The sequence below is a fragment of the Carcharodon carcharias genome, chromosome 2, assembly GCF_017639515.1.
Source record: "Carcharodon carcharias isolate sCarCar2 chromosome 2, sCarCar2.pri, whole genome shotgun sequence".
Lineage (NCBI taxonomy): Eukaryota > Metazoa > Chordata > Chondrichthyes > Lamniformes > Lamnidae > Carcharodon > Carcharodon carcharias.
Genome location: NC_054468.1, coordinates 48,505,226 through 48,527,501, shown reverse-complemented (window position 1 = coordinate 48,527,501; position 22,276 = coordinate 48,505,226). Strand labels below are relative to the sequence as shown.

Below are 22,276 nucleotides of genomic sequence, written 5' to 3'. Positions count from 1 at the left end.
AGGTAAGCCCCACCACTGACTGAAAACTGAGGGAAATATTCTGTCACGAATCAAAAGCTTTCATGATTTTAAACAATTCTATTGATTCTTTTCTCATCTTTCTGTACCCAGTGAAAGTGGTCCCAGTGTTTCAAGTCTCTCCTCAAAACCATAGTTCCTCTCCCTGTGGGGAGGTTTCTTCTGCACTGTGTACAATGAAATCATAAATAATTCCACTTACTGCACCGAAGCAATTCTACCACACCGCCCCCCCCCCCCTCCACCATCTCCATATCAGCTTAGATGGGTAAATGCCCATCATCCTTGAAACATACAATTCCTAAAACTTCACATGATCCAATCACTGTTTGTAAATGCCTCAATGTGTCCTTTCTGAAACTTGTCCTTTGTCTTGTTTTAAACCAGTTTGTAGAACTAACATTTCCTGGCACAGGGGATTCCTGTTCCTTTAAAACATTCCCTGAGGATCTCAGCTCATGTTATCAGCAACCTGTTTTATTCAATTCAAGATTTTATGGAATATACTTACAATTAATCTTTACCCTGGTTTCAGTGGAGAAAGTGAACAAGTTGTTTCAGAGCAACCCCTTATCTGAATGTGAGTTTCTTTCTTAAGCCATGAAAATACTTCCTGAAAAATGTTGTTTTTTCCCTCAGCTGTTGTTAGCTCACTAGGTAGCACAATACAGGTATCATTTTGTGTCACATCACTGAAGGTGCTTGTTAAATCACTTGGACACTACATTCTTTCACTGTCTGGAGCGTTCTGGAAGCAGTTTGCTGCAAGAGCTCAGCGTTGACATTGGTCAGATTAGAAAGGAATGAGTTTCCTGTCAGATACTGCTTGCCAAGAGGCTCTTTGTAGATATATTCTATTTTCACTGCTGTGATAACAGTTGGAGTAAGTCTCATATCACAGAACAGCACTCATTGAAATGTCATTGTCTAACTAAAACATTGAAGATCACCACATATTATCACCAAATTCGGGAAGCCCAACCAGGGACTGGTTGCCTTGCTCAAGCTAACCTATAATGCACTGAGATTGCTGTACTTAATTTTTCAGGGTTAGAACATTTGAACAATTCCCAACAAGAGCCAGTAGATAACAAAATGGAGGATGCACAAAATTTTAAATTTAAAGGGTACTACCCACTTAAATAAATGCACATAGGAAAAGCTGTCGCTTCAGTCTTCAGGAGGCTTCAAAATTATTTTAAAACATTGGTCAGCCTTGACAGGGCTGGGAAAGGAATAGAGGAAAGAAGGCCCAGCTGCATATTGCGGAGCAGGGTCAGGCGGCTCACTGCCTCTGAAGGAAAGTTGGCAGGAGGCTGACTCACTCCGCAGCCATAATACGCTGCGTGTGGGCTAAATTGTTGGACTGTGGGGCTTGCATCTCTCACTGTGGAGAAAGTAGGAAGAAAGGCGGGGTTACTATTTTGGGGGTGCTGCTCCCTGATGTGTAAAGGCCACCTCCCTGAAGACAGTACCCTCCCTTCCTTCCCACCCTTTTAAAAACCTTTTTACTAAAATGGCCTGCCCACTCCCGCCCGACTGCCCCTACCAACCTTTTTATGGCATGAGCAGTGTATTATTGGATCAATTGGATTGTTAAGAAGCTCAATTGACCCTTGGTTATTTGTTTAAATATGGCAGAGGGGCTTTCAATTTCGGTGCCCACCCACCTACCATTAGGGAGTGAGTGGGGAGGTGGTGGGCTGGGCACCCACTTGGTTACACACAGCCCCCATCCCCCTCCCCCCACCAAAAACACACCCGACAGGGGCATGTAAAATCCGGCCTGAAGTAAGAAAATATGAATTGGAGGGGGAGGAATTTATCCCTATTGTCAGATTTCTGGCTGAAAAATAATTGCAGGCAGCAGATTCCCAGTGCAGTACTCCCATGCCCTACACTTCCTGAATTGCACCAATTGCCAAATTGGCACCTCAAAGCTTTTGAGTGCTCAGGCCACTGACGTAACCTAGGTTATAGGCCACGTGAACTTGCTAATCAGGGACCTAATGCCTGTTTCAGAACACCGTTGCTACATTAGTCAAAAAATTGTATATGCTCTGTTAAATGTTTCTGGATCTACTGTAGCTTAATTAATGGAATTTAAAAAGTCCTCGTTAGGCTGCAAAATAATGGGCAAAATTTAGTTTTCCTCCTGTAATGTGGAGCAGGGAGGAACATGACTTCTTGCATTTAGCAGCAGAGTAGGTTTGTGTGGGAGTTAGATTGTCAGACTGTACTTTAGGGTGCTCGGTTGCTTTCTTGATGAGGCCTGAGACCAAATTCTAGTAAGCCTCAGGTCAGTTTAGTTTCTTGTCTGGAGTCTTTAAGTGGGTGGTGCAATACCCAACCCTCCTTTTGATGACTAACAAAGTGAACAGACTGTTGCATGAGTGTGAGTGTAGTTGCACTGCTTGGCCCTCAAGGCTACCCTTCCCAAAAGACAACATTGTAACTCGCTTGTTAGGAGCTATTAGGCAAGGCCCAGTTTGTATGGAACATGGGTACTATCTCTTACAGCCAGTATTCTTGAGTCAGAGAAGCATCTGTGCCCTAGTAAGCTGCTACCTCCTTTCCACATGGAAAGTGGTAAAAATAAAAGCCAAATACTGTGGATGCTGGAGATCTGAAATAAAAATAGAAATTGTTGGAAAAACTCAGAAGGTCTGGCAGAATCTGTGGAGAGAGAAACAGAGTTAACGTTTTGAGTCCGATATAACTCTTCTTTGTTCCGATGAAATGCTAACTCTGTTTCTCTCTTTAAGGTGGTAAAAATGTTGCGCCTTGAAAGCAAGACTTCTGCCACTTGTTTGATGGAACTATAAACAGTTGACTAAATAATTCAACATACTGGTGCTGATTGTAACTTGCAAGAAACCAATGGGAAAAAACGTAATACAAAAATTATTACAAGATGAACTGTGCCCTTTGCAGAAATCGTCTGCAGGTCAACCTTCAAGAGATAGCACAGCTAGATAGTAGCCCGCCTCTATGAAGAGAAGGCAGTGAGACAGGTCTCCTTTGACAAGACCAGAAATGAATGTCATGGCCAACAAACACAGTTGTTGAGTTTGTCTTCCTTATTTAGGCCACACAGTGCTATCGCAACCTGAACTAAATTACTATCCTCAACACATTGGGCAGGATCTTTCACTTGGCATGCGGATGTGTGCCCCACACGCCCGAGCATGAAATAAAGCACATTGACATCGGCCCAGCATGCCGACGTCAATGTGCACTCACATGATAGGTCGGCAGGTTTGCGCTGGAGCCAGCAGCGGCCCGCCAACAATTGAAAGGCCTATTAAGGCCATTAAATTAACAACTGTCCTGAATTTTCACTGCCCATTCAACCTAACGCGTTGACAGGCAGGCAAAACGGCCAAGCGGCCTTCGCATTTTTTAGGAAACCTCATCCACGGGCGGGATAAGATTTCCTAAAACAAATAAAAATTTTACACTTGAATTAAAAACATGTCCCTGCTCACATGATAGAGTCGCATGAGGGGACATGTTTTATGACATTTTTATTTTGGTCATTAGTTTTTTTTAAACAGCGCTCCATCTCCCTGAGGCACGGAGCTGCCTCAGGGAGATTATTCAGCGCTCTCTCTCACGCACGTGCGTGAAGGTCGCACTCGCCCAGCTCGCCTTCTGAGTAAAATCGCAGTGTGGTGCCGATCGCGGGCGGTGGTCGGGTTCCCGACCGCCCCCGCCCACCTCTGCCAAGCACCCTTACCAAGGGCAAAATTCTGCCCATTGTTTGCTGTTAGGTGAATTGCAGCAGCAAGCAAAAAAACCATAAAGTACTACAGAAAAAAATCAAAAAATGGCAAACTTTGCAGCAACTAAGACCGAACAAAGGGAGAAAGTATCAGTTTTTTTAAAGTTTCCATTCAATTTTTGTTGCAATAATCAAACTTCAATAGGCCAGACCAAAGGATTAATCATGTGATTGTTTTATAAGGTGCGCTAAGGGCATAGTAGGCCAGTAACTTTTTTAACTTGCCATGGAATGTAAAGCGGGGTCTATATAAGTAATGATCACAGCCTGTAATGTAACATGTTTTTGGCAGTAGTTCCCAGATTTCTTCACCACAAATTGTAGCCGCGATGTTCTCGGCACATGGGCACAATTTTACGATTTCCTCTCAGCATCAAATTGGTTCTGCGTTGAGAGTGGACCCATGGAAAGTTGTCTCTTCTCCAAAGGTTTTCAGTTTAAGTGGAAAATAACTCTGATTTTGAAGTACATTTTGATTGTCAAATTTTGCATCAAGTCATTTCCAATTACTCTGGATCCTCACTTATGAGAATTTTTGTTGGAGTCAAAGTGAGGTGAGGAACGGAATTGGATTTAGAACTGTGGGAGAGACATTGGTAGTTGGGCAGAGCCAGAGCAGAATGGAAGTCAGAGCTTGAGGTCCAACTGGAGTCGGGTCAGGAATTGGACTTTAACAGCTTGCCTGCACAATTTCACTTCAGCGTTGCAAAGTTTATTAAGCTGCTCCTGATGCAAAAATATTGGTTGAACTCTTGGGTCTATTAATGCGACTTGTGCTCTAAGACTAAAATTTTTATTTTTAAAATTTAATACATGAGGGTAATTTCCTCAGAGCACACTGACAATGAGGAACCTTGCCTGTTGCTAGCATGTTTTGGAAAATCACGGCACTGCTCCTTTGATTTTCCAAATTGTGCAGCAGCTGGCTTTTGCTACCATCACAACCTTGAAAAATTGCTCCACAATGTTTATTTCATCCTGATTGGTAATAACTGCACTGTGTGCAGTAGACCTTTGAAAAACTTCCAGTTTCTGTTATTCATAGGGTTGGGAGTTGTGTTGCCTCTGTTATTTTGGGTGACTCTAAATTAGCACAATAATAGCATAAAGAATATAATTGTTTAAGTTGAATTTTCTCTTCTCATAGAAAGCGTAAGTGTCAAAATAGTAAAAACAGTGAACACGTGTTCACCAATTTCATGGTTAGCATTCAATGCTGAGGCAATAGCACAGTAAAGAAAGCATTTCAATGAACTGGAATTTGCTGTCAAAATAACTGAGAGTTGCTAATGGCGTTTGCTGATATTTATATATGAATGATACAGCAACTTCAGGTCAAGGCCAGATGCGTGTTTAAATCTAACTATCTAAAAGTGGCTGTTCAGATTGCGCATTTTGCTTTCAGCTTCAAGAAAGTGGTATTTTCTGACGGTCTTACCATTGACATGCAGTGAATATTGTGAAGTTACTGCATTTGTGCGATAGATACAAACTAAACTTGCCACAGATATTTAGTGCTAGTAATTTGCAACGTAAGTACCCTTTTACTGACATGTGTTATTTACTGCCAATCAAGCTTCGTGACACCAAAAATTAACTATAATAAGTACAAGATCTCATACCTTCAGGTTTTGAATTTTTTGAATAATTTAAAATGTCATATTTTAAAATGATGACCAGGATTTTCCGGTCCCACCTGCAGCAGTGGCACCCATTGTGAGTGGGACGGAAAATTTGGAGAGGCAGTCCATTGACTTTGGGCGGGAGTTTCTGTGGCGGGACTGGAGAATCCTGGCTGATGTTTCTTAATTTTCCTTTCTTTTCTCTCTTGCTCCAATGTTTTCCTCCTTTATTTCTCTTTCTTATCTGATCTGACATTGAATTAATTTCCTTTAATCCTCCCCCCTTCTGGGTTTATTTCCCAATTCTTAAGCCTCATTAGTTAAGGATATGTCCTATTGGTTGCCTTGTTCACTCAGGTCCCCCGTGCCCTGTTTCCTCCGCTGTAATGCTACCAGCCTGTGCTTTCAGCAACTTTGTGAGCAAAATTGTTTTGTGCTGAACAGCACAAGAGCAAGTCTAATGAATAGCAAGCACCATTAGATGTCCTGCTACAGCTGAATCTGGCCAGTTAAAATACGACTGGCCTTTATCAATTAATACTAGCAATCTATACAAGCTGACATTGCTAGCTGATATTTCAATGTCATCCTATTACCTATTCAGAGTTGAAGAGTCTCTTCAGATTCTTTTAAACATTTTTGGTATTGAATTCAAGGAACCAAAGTGTTCTGTTCCTGCATGTGTTTTACTGCTTTGCAAATATGGTGCAATAAGCTAGTTGCTAAATGTAGGACCTGGAGTGACTCAGTGGATAGCTCACCTGTCTCTGAGTCAGAAGTCCCCAGGTTCAAGTCCCATGTTAGGGCTTATTGATTATGAAAGAACCCAGCCACTGGTGCAGACAAGCCAGTATGTAGTGGTGCTGGTCCCCAGCCTAGATAAATGGGGAGAGGTGGTAGTAAGAAAGGCATCCAAATGCAAAACAATATGGTTGCTATGAAGGTAATCTACCACCATTGTGGCACCCCCATGTAACATGGGGAAAAAAGAAGCATGTAACAGTAGAACTACATTAGCTTTATTACCTTTGAATGTTAATACACTGTCTACTTCAAACAATCTGTGGCTTTTTTGTGTGTTTGACTGCAATCTTAGTTCTTCATTTCTGCAGCTTGAATCTCAGACATTTTTATGATTATCGATGGTGGGATCACTTCCTTCCCAAGGAAAATTTACTGATGTTCTTTCCAAATGTGGTTTTATCCCTGCAAGGGAAGCTCTTTGTTCTAATGACTTGCTAGCAATGCATAAACATCCAAATGTATTTAATGTTAAAATATTATGTTCCTAATTATTGTTTGTACTTGGTTTTCAGCTTGTGGCCTAGGAAAATTCAAATCCAAACAGGGGCAGGAACCTTGCTCCCTTTGCCCATCTAACAGCAGGATCAACTCCGAAGCAGCCATTATCTGTCCCTGCAAAAGTGGATTCTATCGAGCAGACAGTGACCAGCCTGAGATGGGATGCACAAGTTAGTCATTGGCCCCTATCTTTTTATGTCAACAAGAAATGTAACACTTTTCTAGTACAGAATGCCATTTATATTAAGCTTGCTTGGTTTTGTAATAAAGACCCATTCTCACAGAATTGGTTACATTTCCAGGACACTGTTCTGATACCCATATGTGTGTTAATCTCCTACACGGTCAGAGAGCACTTTTGTCTCAATTGTTCTCCTATTAAAACTCCAAATATGATATTTAAAATACCAACACCAGCAACATAGCCAATTAACCAATTTCCAAATCTTTGCTAAGTCTTATAATGCTCTGAAATAACATGCTTTATGTTATATTCTCACCTTTTAACCTATACTTAAGTGGAGCTTATTTATTTTTCAATGCAGCAGTTATGTCTGAATTCTCCTTACAGGTTTTAAAATAATAAATACTATTATAATAATGAAATCAAGCCAGTGCTAGATCATGATAAAGCCACACATACATCCTAACTCCCTTCATTGTCCACCCAAAGTTGAAGGTCAAAATGCTCAAGGCCACACTGATCAGAAACATTACTCTGCCATTATTTCACTCACTGTTCCACAAATGCTTTATCCAATTCAGGGTCACGGAGAGTCAGAGCCTACTCTAACAATGGGCACTAGGCAGGACACCAGTCCACCACAGGGCACACATACTAAGAGGCAATTTAACCACAGCCAATCCACCTAACCAGCATGTCTTTGGACAGTGGGAGGAAACCAGAGCACCCAGCAAAAATCCACGTGGACATAGGAATAACATGCAAACTCCACACAGGCAGACAGACACCCAAGGTCAGAATCAAACTCTGGTCCCTGGAGCTGTGAGGAAGCAGCACTAACCACTGAACCACCATGCCGCTCACATTATCCAACTTAATTGTAAATTTAACAACAGATTCTCATGCTATTTAACATGATACATGTAAACTGAAACACAGCCAAATGAACATGACCAGTGTAGCAGTGCATAATATCATACCCATCTGAAACAATTACATTATATCCAACCAAGCTCCAAATATTTTAAACACTAATTAAGTGCAGTCTTCTCAGCACTGGTACAATAATTGCAGAACCTAAGCTGCCTAAACCAGGATATAATCTTACTCACATAGATTATTTTACAGATCTAAATAACAGTTTGTGTTGAGAAGGACTTTAAAGCAGACAGTGACTTACAAGAACAAAGACAGCAGTTTTTAAACCACTTCCAAGGCTTTTATAATCTTCTTTCTGTTTTCCCTGTGATCCCAAACCCATTAGTTTCTACTTTTTATGGCACTAGGGGGAACATGTCTGAGACAGATATATTTTTATAGTGCCATTGGGTTATTTGCAGTTTAATTACCTAGAATAGTAAAGGCACCTCTGACACATTAATGACCATGCTGCTAGTCTGTAAATCTTAAGCAACCGTGTCTATGTGTAGTTACTGCACATTAATTTTAAACCTGAGCACTTTTCAAAGTGGTTACATGCGTATTTTGTCCATGTTGGCAGCCTTAGTGCAGATATAAAATGATTCAGCTGATCACCGAGAATGTTTTACTATTTGAGCAGCCACTGGGTGCTTAGTCTCAAAAATTCTTGACCTTTGTTGAAACATGCTTACATGTATATTTTAAAAAGAATCTATTTGTAAGTAAATATCAGAGTGCCAGTAAAGCATGCTATAGGGGCCTTTGAAATACAAGTACTGAAGGATGATTTTATTAGCTTGACTGAATATTCTTGTGAAAATACATATTTCTACTTTCAAAAAAAGCCTTACGTATAAAAATCAAAACTCTCACATTTTCCATAAAATCTCATGAGAAGAAAAAAAATGGTTAAATAATCAAATTAAGACTTGATACCATTCATAACAATGATTGCTAGGATCCTACTGAGGTAATTGCTGTCACTCATTGAATTAGACTTCATATTTCTCTTATACAGTATTTTCAATGCTGTGCTTAACCTGAAACACAATAATGGCATTAATTTGGATTAAGTTATATCTGGAGAGGAGTGCATATCCTATACAGATTTTGATGTGATCATTTGTATCTCAACAAGAATATTAGGGGAGAAATGAATTCTTTCAATGAACCAATGCACTGCATAATGTGACGAGGGCTGTACCAGGAAGATCTCTGCCTGTGCCATGGTACCATAATTGTCAAAAATGTTCATGACTCAATTCTATCAAATTATTTACCACCACTTCAGCCTCAGATCATGAAATATTATTAAGAGAAAGTGCCAAAACACTGCCAATGGAACCATACCTAGCTGTAACCTGCAGTCTTCAAAGATGAGGGGTAAGATTTCATCTTTAGCAGTCCCAATGCAGGCATGGCAACATGGAATAGTATGGCAAGAAATCAAGCATACAGCCCAGGTGTAAGGGGAGAAAATCAGAGGTGGGGAAGTTGAAAGCCCTATGATATGCACTTTAACTTCTAAAAGGCTGTTGCTAAATTTCCCAAGAAAGGCCATTAGTTAAACTGTGGGGATTATAAGGAATTCTTCATAATGAAAAAGAAATTGATGGAAGACTAGGAAACTGAGTATTCATTCCGGGAGCTGTGTTCAAGTGGGAGACACATTATGGGGGAATGAGAATAGTCAACTTAGAAACAATAGGAGTTGGACAACATGGGGGTCAATAGCAGATAAAGCAAATGCAGCCAAGAATGGAAAAAAATAGATGACACATATGATCAATAAATATTACTGAACTAGATAAAGGTGAAGCTGAGAGAGAAATAGGAGTCTTAGTTGATTTGACACTATATGTGGCTAACTGGTAGAAAGCAGCGATCAAGAAAGCCAACAGAATGTTTACCAGGCACTCTAAACAGTAGGATATAAATCAGATGAGTTAATTCATCAGAAAACTAAACCACGCCTTAAATACTGCATCAATTTCTGGTCACCAAGAGACAAATGAAACATTCATTCAGATACTAAACCAGTGCACATAAGAACCATGAAGCTGATTCCTTGTGCCACGAATCTGAGACATGATAAAAAATTGGAGTTACTTGGGCTTTTCAACCCAGAAAGGAAGCATTGGTGCGGTGACGTTATAGAGGCATAGTTAAGTGAATGCAGAGTAGCTAAATTAAGAGTTAAAAACAGAATAATAGGACAGCAGTTCAAGCTAGAAAAGCTGATATTAAGAAATTCATCAGAAAGGGCAATAAAATCTGTGGCAGAAACTAAATTTATTTAAGAAACAAGTTGGATATTAAACTGAGGAGACATCAGGATATTTCTGAATGGACACCTTAATATGGGCAGAATGACCTTCCTCATCCCTAATTATCTTGTGAATTTGGGAAGAGATTTTATTAAAAAGAAAGCAGTCCAGTACAGAAAAACCTTAATTCTTTAAAGAACCTGCAATGTCTCTGAAGATCTTAGCGCCAGTGAAGCAAATGACTGCGTTTTCTGGGTTTGTCATATTTATTCTATGTTCATTGTTCCAACATGCTTTAGACCAAATAAGTGAGGAATGAGCTAAGAACAAAATAGGAAACTAGTAGCTTTGGATTGCAGTTTCATATCAGGTCAGTGTATAGAATCCCTGCTTGGTAGTGACCTTAGGGCTGAATAAATGGTAAAGAAATGTTATATTTATCCTTTCAAACCAGATGTTATCTTTCCTAAAAAGATTCCCTGCAAATAGTTTCACCAAATACATTTGGTGAAAAAAACACTTTACAACATCTACTTTGCATTTAAACATTTGTCACTATCTCAGATGCCTTCCAGTTCTTTTATCAGCACAATGCAGGCAAGAGTCTGTTTGTTAAAACTAATTCTGAAGTTGCATTCTGCCTTCTATAAAATTAAGGTCTCAGATGCTTCCATGGCCAGCTTATCAGTAAAAGCAGAACCCCATTGTATTTTATAACTTTTACTTTTTAAACACTAATTTGCCTTTCCAGTGACCTTCAAAGACTTTATTTAAAGCTGATGTTATAACCTTTCAACCTGCTTTGTAAAATATTCCAGTTGACTCAAAATGCTAATATTGTTGCATTTTAATAAGTAGTTGCAAATCTACTCTCACTTTACAATGAAGAAGGAAAGTAAATATTGCAGTCTATTTCCTGATAGTCTTTTTGTATATTTGAATTGTTTTATAGATTAATTCATTGAAAAGATTACTATCTGTGAAATAGAATGTAAACAGATTTTTGTGCATTTTAATTCAGCGTTTGCAGGCCAATATTTTGTACAATATGTTATATATACTATGTGTAATATAACACAAAACATTGTATTATAAATAGTATGTATTCAACATTTATACATGTTGAATGTAACTATGTTTAACATACATTCTAACTTTCATTTTCAATTTCAATTTTACTAAGGTGTGCCTTCTGCTGCACGTAATGTTATTTCAAATGTGAATAAGACCTCCCTGAGCTTGGAATGGAGTGAGCCACGGGATACTGGTGGCCGTGATGACCTGCTCTATAATATCATCTGCAAGAAATGCAGTGTGGAAGGCAAAATCTGCTCCAGATGCGATGACAATGTAGAGTTTGTCCCACGCCAGCTGGGCCTGACAGAAAGGCAGGTGTTTATCAGTAATCTTTTGGCTCACACCCGATATACATTCGAAATCCAAGCAGTAAATGGTGTCTCCAGCAAGAATCCATATCCTCCTCAGTTTGCAGCAGTTAACATTACTACAAATCAGGCTGGTAAGTGGAGCAGTATTTCAACATTTAAAATTGTAATATCCATATAAAATCTAAACATTTCCATTTTTCAGTTCCCTAATAAACAATTCAGTTAATGGGCCCAGTGTGGTATAGAGAAATCATTGATTTTTGTGTTGATTGTATCTGTGAAGACTACAACAGTGCACCCTGTAGAGGAGCAGGATACCTCTGACAGCAAGGTGGGGATGCCAGAATTTGCTGTCTGTTTGACAGGGTAATGACGCTGAACACTCACAATTTCTCCATCAGTACAACCAAAACATCTGGATCTTTCATTTTCACTTAATGTAAACACAATTGGCACTAACTTCAAAACCGCAAGCTGAATTTTTAGGCTTCAGTGCAAAGTGGGGTGAGCATGGAGGTGGGCAGGTGTGGAATTTTGCAGCATCTGCCAGAGTGCTGGTTTTCTGGCAACATCCTTCTCCAAGCTCATTTTTTTTCTGTCGGAATAATAGTCAATATTTAAAATAAAATATCCAGCATGGCTCAAGCCCGGGTGTAACACTTGGAGATCCCTGATAAAACCTTTATTGTCTCCTTTAGTTTTTTGGGGTTAGTATAAGGATGCATACAATTAAATATGTCTGAGTTTATACAAATGTACAAATATACAAAATAAGAGCAGAAGTAGGCCACTCAGCTCTTTGAGCCTGCTGCACCATTCAATGAGATCATGGCAGATCTGCTTGTGTTTCAAGTTCTACATTCCCATCTACCACCAATAACCTTTGATTCCCTTGCCTAACAAAATCCATCTACCTCTGCCTTAAAAATATTCAGTGACCCCGCCTCCACCACTTTCTGAGGCAGAGAATTCCAAAGTCGCACAACCCTCTGAGAGAAAAAAAATTCTCCTCATCTCTACCCTATAATTTTAAAACAGTGCCCCCTGGTTCTGGACTAACCCACAAGAGGAAATATCCTTTCCATGTACACCTTGTGAAGACCATTCAGGATCTTATATTCTGCAATCAAGTCAACCCTCACTCTTCTAAACGCCAGTGGAAACAAGCCCAGCTTGTCCAACCTTTCCTCATAAGATAGCCCGCACATTCCAGGTGTTAATCTAGTAAACCTCCTTTGAACCGCCTCCAATGAACGCACTTACAACCTTCCTTAAATAAGGAGGCCAAAACTGCACACAGTATTCGAGGTGCCGTCTCACCAATGCCCTGTATAATGGAAGCATAACATCCTTACTTTCATGTTCAATTCCTTGCATCATAAAGGATAGCATTCCATTAGCCTTCTTGATTACTTGCTGTACCTGCATGCTAACTTTTTGTGACACATGGACAAGAACACCTAGGTCCCTCTGCATCTCTGAATTCTGTAGTCATTCTCCATTTAAGTAATACCATGCTTTTTTGTTCCCCCTGCTAAAGTGAACAACTTCACATTTTCCCACATTATATTCCATCTGCCAGATTTTTGCCCGCTCACTCAATTTATCTATATCTGTCTACAAATGCGTCTTCTTCACAGCATGCTTTCCTATCTATCTTTGTGTCATCTGCAAATTTAGCTACCATGCCTTTGCTCTCCTCATCTAAGTCATTAATACAAATTGTAAAAAGTTGAGGCCCCGGCACAGACCCCTGCAGGACCTCATTAGTCACATACTGCCAACCAGAAAAAGACCCATTTATGCATGCTTTCTGTTTTCCGCCAGCCAGCCAATCTTCTATCCATGCTAATATGTTACTTCTTGCACAATGAGCTTTTATTGCCTCAATAACCTTTGATGTGGCACCTTATTAAATGCTTTCTGGAAATCCAAGTACAGTACGTCGAGAGGCTCCCCTTTATCCACAGCACTTGTTACTCCTTCAAAGTACACAAACAAATTGTTTAAACATGATTTCCCTTTCACAAAACCACTCTGACTCTTCACGACGATCTAGTATTTTTCTAAGTGCCCATCACCTCTTTAACGATTGACTCTTAACACCTTCCCCACGACAGACATCAGGCTAACTAGTCTATAGTTCCCTGTTTTTTGCCTCCCTCCCTTCGTGGGGTTATATTTGCTACTTTCCAGCCTGATGGAACCTTTCTAGAATCTAGGGAATTTTGGAAAATTAACACCCACAACCTCATTAGCCACCTCTTCTTAGACCCAGAGACTTGTCAGCCTGCAGCTCCATCAGTTTGCTCAGTACCACTGCCCTAGTGATTGTAATTTCATCAAGCCCCTTTCTCCCCTCCACCTCCTGATTTATAGCTATTACTGGAATGTTTTTATATCCTCTATAATGAAGACAGAAGCAAAATATTTGTTCATTTGATCTGCTATTTCTTTATTATCTACTATTAACTCCCCATCCTCACTCTCTAGAGGACCAACACTCACTTTACCTACTCTTTTCCCCTGATTAACCTTCTAGTTGTCTGCCATTCTTTATATTCTGACTAATCATCTGACCTGCCACTCATCTTTGCACAGTTATATGCTTTTTTTCTTAAATTTGATGTTTTCCTTAACTTCTTTGGCTAACCTCAGATGGTGGGTCCTCCCTTTAGAATTTTTCTTTATAGTGGAAATATACTTATTCTGAGTATTCTGAATAATCCCCTTAAATGTCTGCTACTGCTTCTCTATTGATCCAGCAGCCTAGTATCCCTGTTAACTTCAGCTAGCTCAGCTTTCATGCCCACATAGTCATCCTTATTCAAGTTTAAAATACTAGTCTTAGACCCACTCTTCTCCCTTTCATCCTGGATGTAAAATTCAGTCATATTGTGGTCGCTGCTAACTAGGGTGCCTCTACCCTGAGGTTATTATTTAATACTGTCATAGTACACAATCCCAAGTCAAATATAACCTGCTCCCTGGTTGGTTCCAGAATGTGCTGCTCTAAGACACTATCTAAAAAGAATTCTATGAGTTCCTCATCCAGGCTACTATTGTCAATCTGATTTTTCCCATTTAAATGTAGATTAGAGACACCCATGCTTATTGCCATCCCTTTATCACAAGCATCCAATATTTCTTCTTTTATACTTTGTCCTACATTTTGATTACTGTTAGGGGGCCTGTAGACCACCCCTACTCAAGACTTCTTTCCCCTACTATACCTCATCTCCATCCATCTCCACTATCCCAACTAGCTCTGCCCTGTTCCAACTTGGCCTATCACACCAGCTCAAAAGCACCTTTGTACACTACCTGAAACCGACACAGGAAGATTAAAATTCAGTTATTGCAGCAACCATGTCTGGACTTTCTGCTTGTGCAGATGACAATTATTGGTTGCAGCAGGACAATTAGCCCTATCAGTGTCATCATTGGCCCTGCCCACGTAGTAAAAAACAACAAATATATTTAATTTACGCTGTTAAAAGGAAACTACAACCGAAGTATTATAGCTCTTGGCTGCAAAGAAAACATGCATATTGAAAAAATGCAGACCAGGACTTATCAGCGCAGGCGCTTGCATCCTGATGCCATTGCGCTGCTTCGTGATGTGTTGTTCGGCAGGCGCACACCAGAGTCGGTTGCGCACCCACTGATAATTGATAGGCCTATTAAGGCCATTGACGAAGTAACTAATTTAAGTTTACGCAGCCCATTCAACCTTAAGGTTGGCGGGCAGGCGAAAAGGCTAGGTGGCTTTTACATTTTTAACTTAAATAAAAAGTTTATATGAAAAATAAAAACATGTTCCATCTCGTGTGGCACAGTCACATGAGCGGACGTGTTTCATTAAATTTTTAATGGGCTGAATGCGGGGGCAGGTGGGAGCGGGCATGAACCCGATTGGCGCCCCCGATCAGGTGCGCACCACCATTTTACATGGGCGGGCCAGTTATTTTAATTTAATTTAATTTTTGCTAGTTAAGGCCCGCCTAGCATGACACACACCCGGAAGCGCTGTGCACTGCCTCAGGGCGATTAGTTTAAGTCCTGGAAAATTTAATTAAGGTGAAAAAGAGTTTTAAGGACATGCTCCCTCATGTGAAACTCACATGAGCTGAGACATGTCCATTAATTTTTTCAAAAACTTTTATTTAATTAATAAACCCTCCATGAAACCTCATCCCGCCCTGAGATGAGATTTCATGAAAAATACAAAGGCTGCCTGGGCTCTTCGTCTGCCCGCCAACCTTAAGATTGGATGGGCAGCATTCTTAACAACTTTAATTACTTTGTTAATGGCCTTAATAGGCCTTTGACAGTTCAGCGGCTGCGCGCCTGCTGAACTGACAATCTAAATGACACGCAGTGATGTCAGGACGCCTGCCCGATGCCACCGCTTGTCATTTCACGCACCGGTGAGCATGCCGTGCCCCCACTCACCAATGGGAAAATTCTTCCCAAGTATGTAAAAAAAAAAAATGTTTAAAACCACTTCAGTCTTCCTGAGGCAGCTCCGTGCCTCAGGGAGATTGTAGCGCTCTTCCGAGCGCATGCGGAAAAGAGCGCTGGCCCTGACTCTCCCTCCTCCCCCTGCCTGCGCAGGTAGTGCCTAGCGCGACCGTTCGCGCATTACACTGGACGGGCATAAATTGGCTCGCCCACGTACGATGGCGGTGCAGTGCCGATGGCGGGTGGTGGTCGGTTTCTCAACCGTCCCCACCCACTCCAACCGAGCCAGCCCGACGCGGGAAAAATTCAGGCCAGAGCTTTGACACGCATTTGTTGCACAAAAAAAATGCATTTGCACCAAGTTTGCGATACTTGTGTTAGATTTTTAAATGTGTTTAGCAGACACACGCATTCACATTTTATATCTGCTTAAAGATTATGCTCTGTGTGCAATGACAACAGTCCTGTAGGTTTCCTAAACCCTTGATTCCAATTATTGAAAGCTTTCGACTCTTGAGAAGAGAGGATTTATTTGAGGGTGACCATCCTTGGGGTTAGGACTTGTCTGACTTTCACATTAAGCTCCCCTTTTGTACTGTAGCTTATCTTCCAGTGATTAGAGCCTGAATATTCAGTCATCTGGCACTTTCTATGTTATAAGTCTGACACAATGAAATGGTGTTAGGGGACCTGCTAAGTCACAGCCTGAAGCAGCTGGTGGGATGCCATCAGGCTTTGTCAGACAGGAATTCACACTGGCAGTCCAGGTGCTGAATGGCGTAGCTGTAATTAGGCCTTGCGAGACAGATGACTATGTTCTGGGTTAGGCCGTTAAGGGAATCTTAGCTCTAGGCAGTATGTATGTAATTTGTCCATTGATTGGTGTTTAATGGACGGTATTAGTTTCTATTGTTGCATGACTGGATTAGAGGAATTGCGCAACAGGAGCTGCAAATGGAGGAAATCTGAAGTCTTTCACTCTATAGGTAAAACTTTCAAAATAGTTTGGGTTTAAACACTGCAGCAGGATGATGGAAATTGTTCTGTACACTTGCAATTCTATTTGACTCCTTGTATTGACAGAGAAAGATACAATATCCCTCTTAACGTAGATTGCTGTACAAAACTAATAAATTAGAAAGCAAGCGAACATATGTGAAGTTAACCACAAAAACACAACTTGTATTTATATAGCATCTTTAACACAGTAAAACATCACAAGGCACTTCACAAGGACATTATAAAACAAAATTTATCACTAAAACACATGAGATATTAGGCCGATGGTCAAAAGCTTGGTCAAAAAGGCAGTTTTTAAGGAACGTCTTACAGGAGGAAAGAGAGTTTAAGGGAGGGAATTACAGAGTTCAGAGCCAAGGCCAGCTGAACACACTATGACCAATGATGGAGCGATTGAAATTGTTGTTGCTCAAGAGGTCAGAAGTGAAGGACCGCAGATATCTTGGGTTATGGGCTGATAATGAAGGCCAAGACAATGAAGGATTTGAAAACAAAGATGAGCATGTTAAAGTGGAACATTGCTTAACCAGGAGCCAATATAGGTCAGTGAGCATGGGGATGATGGGTGAACAGAACTTGGTGCAACTTAGGACATGGGCAGCAGAGATTTGGACAAACTCAAGTTTACGGAGGATAGAAAGTGGGAAACTGACCAGGCATGCATTGAAATAATCAAGTCTGGAAGTAACAAAGATATTGAATGAAGGCTTCAGCAGCAGATAAGCTGAGGCAGGGGTCGAGTCAGGCACTTTTATAGAGGTGGAAACAAGTGGCCTTAGTGATGAAAAATAATTATCTTAAGAGTAATTACCTTAAGATAATAATCTTGGATGAAAAATAATTAAAATGCATTTTAAAATATTTTCTAATTAATCCATTGCAAATTAAAAGAAAGTTAATTTGCTTAATTTTTATGAAACTGACGAGTTTAGAATGAAATTAATAAAATAATTTAAACATACTATGGGTTATACACAAGAAGAATTTGTTGTCTGCAGTTGTAACTAAAATACTGTTGTTATAAATAGAATGTGCCATGAGTGCAATGAGATGTGATGAATAACTGTGCTCACAAGATGGGACATATCCTACTACAGACTTCATCGTATTCATCACTCATGGAAGTATGCAGCTGCTCAGGACATGCTTTCAAATGTCTGTCCTTGTGGTTGAACAAATGAGACAATTTTATAGAATTGTGGCTTTAAGCTAAGGGAAATTCATATACATTTTAGGTGTCAAGCTTGGCTCAAAGGTAGATGTTTAGAGATTTAAGAGAGGTTTTTAAAATTATGAACAATTTTGGCAGAGCGCATTGCAAATAATTAATTCTTAGCTGAGGATTCAGTGAGACACCAATTTAAAATGATCACTATGGGAATGAGGACAGTGGCAGGAGATTTCTTTCTCAAAGCGTTGTTGGATCTGTGAACAATTTGCATAGGGAGTTGTTGAGGCAGTGGCCACTTCATCTTCATAATGAAAAATTAGCAACATATTTGAAACAGAGGAAGATACAGTACTATGGGGAGTATAGCAGGAACTATGAGCAGGAACATGGGCCAGCGTTTTCTGTTCGGGCATGTGCCCCAACGTCACCGCGCATCATTCCAATCTTTGGTTCAGTGGGCGCGCACCGGAGTCGGCTGCACGCCCACTGAACTGTCAAAGGCCTGTTAAGGCCATTTACAAACCAATTAACCCATTTGAGAGGGCTGCCCGTCCAACCTTAAGCTTGGCGAGCAGGTGAAGAGCCCAGGCGGCCTTCGCATTTTTCATGAAACCTCATCCATGGGCGGGGTGAGGTTTCATGAAGGGTTTATTAAATGAATAAATATTTTTCAAACATTTGATAAACATGTCCCAGTTCTTGTGACACTGTGAGGGACATGTGTAAATGATTTTGAACTTTTTTTTTATTTTGAAGTTCCAGTTAGAACTTAATCTCCCTGAGGAGCTCCGTGCCTCAGGGAGATTTCTGCGTGAAAGAGCGCAGGCCCCGAGTCTCCCTCCTCCCACCACCCGCACAGGTAGCGCTGAGCACTTCCGGGCGTGCGTCACGCTGGGCGGGCCTTAATTGGCCCACCCATGTAAAATGGCAGCATGAAGCCGATTACGGGCGGCGACCAGTTCCGCGGCCGCTCCCGATCGGCCCACCCGACGTGGAAAAGTTTCTCCCCATGGAATTTGTTTTGGATTGCTGTAAAGATCTGTCAAAGATGCAGCAGGTCAAAAGATCTCCTGTAATGTAAACTCCTTTTGTTCTGTTGGTAGTGCTTGGTGGCAGGAACTAAAAAAAAAAATGTGTTGGCAATGTTTAATGCTTGTGCATTCTTTGCAGCTCCTTCTCCTGTGCTTATGGTACATTTATTGAGTGCGTCTTCAAACAGCATGACTCTATCATGGCTTGCACCTGAAAAACCCAATGGCATAATTCTGGACTATGAACTGAAATATCGTGAAAAGGTACAGTAAGGCTGTGCATCAAGCTGAAAAGATAAGGCATGCTGGTACTTTAGTAACATGAATCCCAGACCACTGATGCAATCTTTTACCGATAATTATTTTCAGTTGTTTACCAGTGCCTGGTGCTGTTGATTACTGGGAAAAGAAGTTGTAAAACCTCTCAAACTGTTCATGAGGGAATATATTTTAGTAATTACATTGCAGAGAATACGAACAGTATTTTTAAAAAGTCATTTGTAGCATAGTCTTCTCACTAATGCATCAAACAATTCATCATTTTTTTTTCACAAAAAATGAACTTTTTCATAAGCCTGACTTTCTGAATCACATGGCTGCTGAGCTGTGGATTGGACATAACTATTAACCCCGTACTTTTTCCTCCATATTTTTACAATTATTTTAATCCAGGACCAAGATGAATCAACAGCATCGACTATTACAAGTCAGAAAAACACTATTCGTATTGAAGGGTTAAAACCAACAGCTTTTTATGGAGTTCAGGTGCGCGCCAGGACAGTGGCTGGATATGGAAAGTACAGTGAACCTGTAGATTTCCAGACACTGACGGAAAGTATGTCTATTTTATTTAGAGTTTGGCTGGCATCATTCAATAAAAGTATTTGGAGACATAAAGTTAAATTTGTTGCTGATAATTTATTAACACTATGTCAAATGCATTATCAGTATTGTAAAAAAATGAGTAATCTGAATTTCTTTTAATTTTTAGACATTTGTTATAATTTATTAGTGGCATTTGTCAAATGATTTAAGGAAAATAATGAATAAATCCTTAAGAGGTCAGATACTATATAGAACCGTGGGAAGCAGATGATGATTTAAGACCAGGATTAAATCTTTGTTAAAGTGGAGCGTACATACAAAAATATTCAGATTGTTATGGGCTTTGCATTTCTTTGATTTTATTTCTATTTGTGAAACTACCATTCACTGGTTGGGCTCTTAATTAAAACCTGTCTTTTTTCCATTTAGATGAGAGTGGGAAAAGCATTCAAGAACAATTGCCCCTGATTGTAGGTTCTGCCACTGCAGGCCTGGTTTTTATTGTAGCAGTGCTTGTCATTGCATTTGTGTGCATCAGGTAATTAAATATTTTCACTTATTTAAAAAAGCCTTTTGTAAGAATTCTCATTGTGCATATTTAATGCTTTTGGTATCACAATAGAGGTTTTACATAAAATGATTTTTTTCCTTATTTTGAATGAAGGAAACGTGGAAGTGGCACTGAGTCAGAATACACTGAGAAACTCCAACAATATAGCACCGGCCACAGTAAGTTCTTTCATGAAACTTTTCCATAAGGAGCACATTGGAGCAGAAATTTGTCTCAATACGTTTTCAGGCCTAGAATCACTGCTGTGTAGGCAGCAAATGGCTCAAGCAGGAGGCCCATGAGTAACCCAAAATTGAGCTTCAGGGCTCATTTCAATATGTTGGTGAAATGAAGCACCTGTTATGCCTCCATAGGCATTTCAAACATTTCAGTTTTTTTGAACTTCAGGCTGTTCAATGGTAACAGCTTCCTGTAAGTGCTGATAAGTGCAGAATGGAATAGAGTTGAGTGGGGTAGGGTGGGGACGAAGAACTCACAGTACTATGGAACCATGGAGAGCATTCCTACTCCTCCTGGTAGCTGCATTGGAATCTGAAGAATCCTAATTGGAGCAGGACCAACTTCTGGTCTGCTCATCCCAAAACACTTTCTCCATGGCACTGAAAACATAGATAAGGGCCTTCCACTGTTTTCAGGATGGCTGAAAATCAACTTCGATTCTTCTCATTTTGTGCTTGTAAAATGGGTACAATGAGGTCCAATTTCTATTTTCCAAAAAGTGTAATGCATATTTCTCCATTAATGCTATTTATCACTTTTCCTTATGCAATAATAGTCACACCAGGAATGAAGGTATACATTGATCCTTTCACTTATGAAGATCCAAATGAAGCTGTCAGAGAATTTGCCAAGGAAATTGATGTATCCTGCGTAAAAATTGAAGAAGTGATTGGAGCAGGTAGACTAAAAGGCATTGACAATCTCTTATACTAAAACATATCTAAATTTACTATGTTTTGTGTAATGCTAAATTTGAAATTTAATTTGTAATTTTGTTTGTGCAGGTGAATTTGGGGAAGTATGTAGAGGACGCCTTAAACTTCCAGGGCGAAGGGAGATTTTTGTAGCCATAAAAACGCTTAAGGCTGGTTATACAGAAAGACAGCGAAGGGATTTCCTAAGTGAAGCCAGTATTATGGGACAATTTGATCATCCAAATATTATCCATTTGGAGGGAGTGGTCACTAAAAGCCGTCCCGTCATGATTGTTACTGAGTTTATGGAGAATGGTGCCTTGGACTCCTTCCTCAGGGTAAGTGAAAAATTAAAGGCCCCTTACATAGAATGGTGTTCTCTATCAAGTGGCCCTTTGCCTAGTTGAAATCTACGGAAAGAAAATTCAGGCGGGACAGCCAATCCGCTACCACCACTTTATACCCCATCAAAGCTGAACTTTACCCCTATTATTATGCATGATTTTTTTTTAGTACATGGCTTCCCTCTAAACTTAGATTAAATGTGACACAGCAACATTCAATTAGATAGAATTTCATGGGTTCCCTAAGTTGAAGTGAAATGCTTTGATGACAGGGGTTAATATGCTCACTGAGGGTCTGTAAATAAATACAAGCACACTTGGCAGATTTCTTTGTGTGGTACAGTGCAGGTGTGTACTTTATAGTCACCTGATTGAAGGGATGTCATTTTTTCATCAGGGTTGCCTCAGGAATTTCGAAGAAACCCAAGCTTCTCTTCCGCTGCCTTTACA

The 22,276-nt window shown here is 40.2% G+C and overlaps 1 protein-coding gene across 6 annotated transcripts in view; it reads left to right on the top strand.

Annotated features, from left to right (window-relative positions):
- The window catches only part of LOC121290348 (ephrin type-B receptor 3-like), a 108,621-nt gene that overhangs the window by 70,417 nt on the left and 15,928 nt on the right, over positions 1-22,276 (top strand). For 4 of the 6 annotated variants that reach the window (XM_041210726.1, XM_041210702.1, XM_041210720.1 and 1 more), the window contains exons 4-11: positions 6,741-6,896; positions 11,282-11,617; positions 19,312-19,436; positions 19,845-20,007; positions 20,427-20,535; positions 20,662-20,726; positions 21,344-21,478; positions 21,573-21,820. In XM_041210726.1, the coding sequence (XP_041066660.1) occupies positions 6,741-6,896; positions 11,282-11,617; positions 19,312-19,436; positions 19,845-20,007; positions 20,427-20,535; positions 20,662-20,726; positions 21,344-21,478; positions 21,573-21,820 (1,337 nt within the window). The remainder of the gene's footprint in view (positions 1-6,740; positions 6,897-11,281; positions 11,618-19,311; positions 19,437-19,844; positions 20,008-20,426; positions 20,536-20,661; positions 20,727-21,343; positions 21,479-21,572; positions 21,821-22,276) is intronic. The other 2 variants (XM_041210744.1, XM_041210711.1) reach the window with 1 other exon arrangement.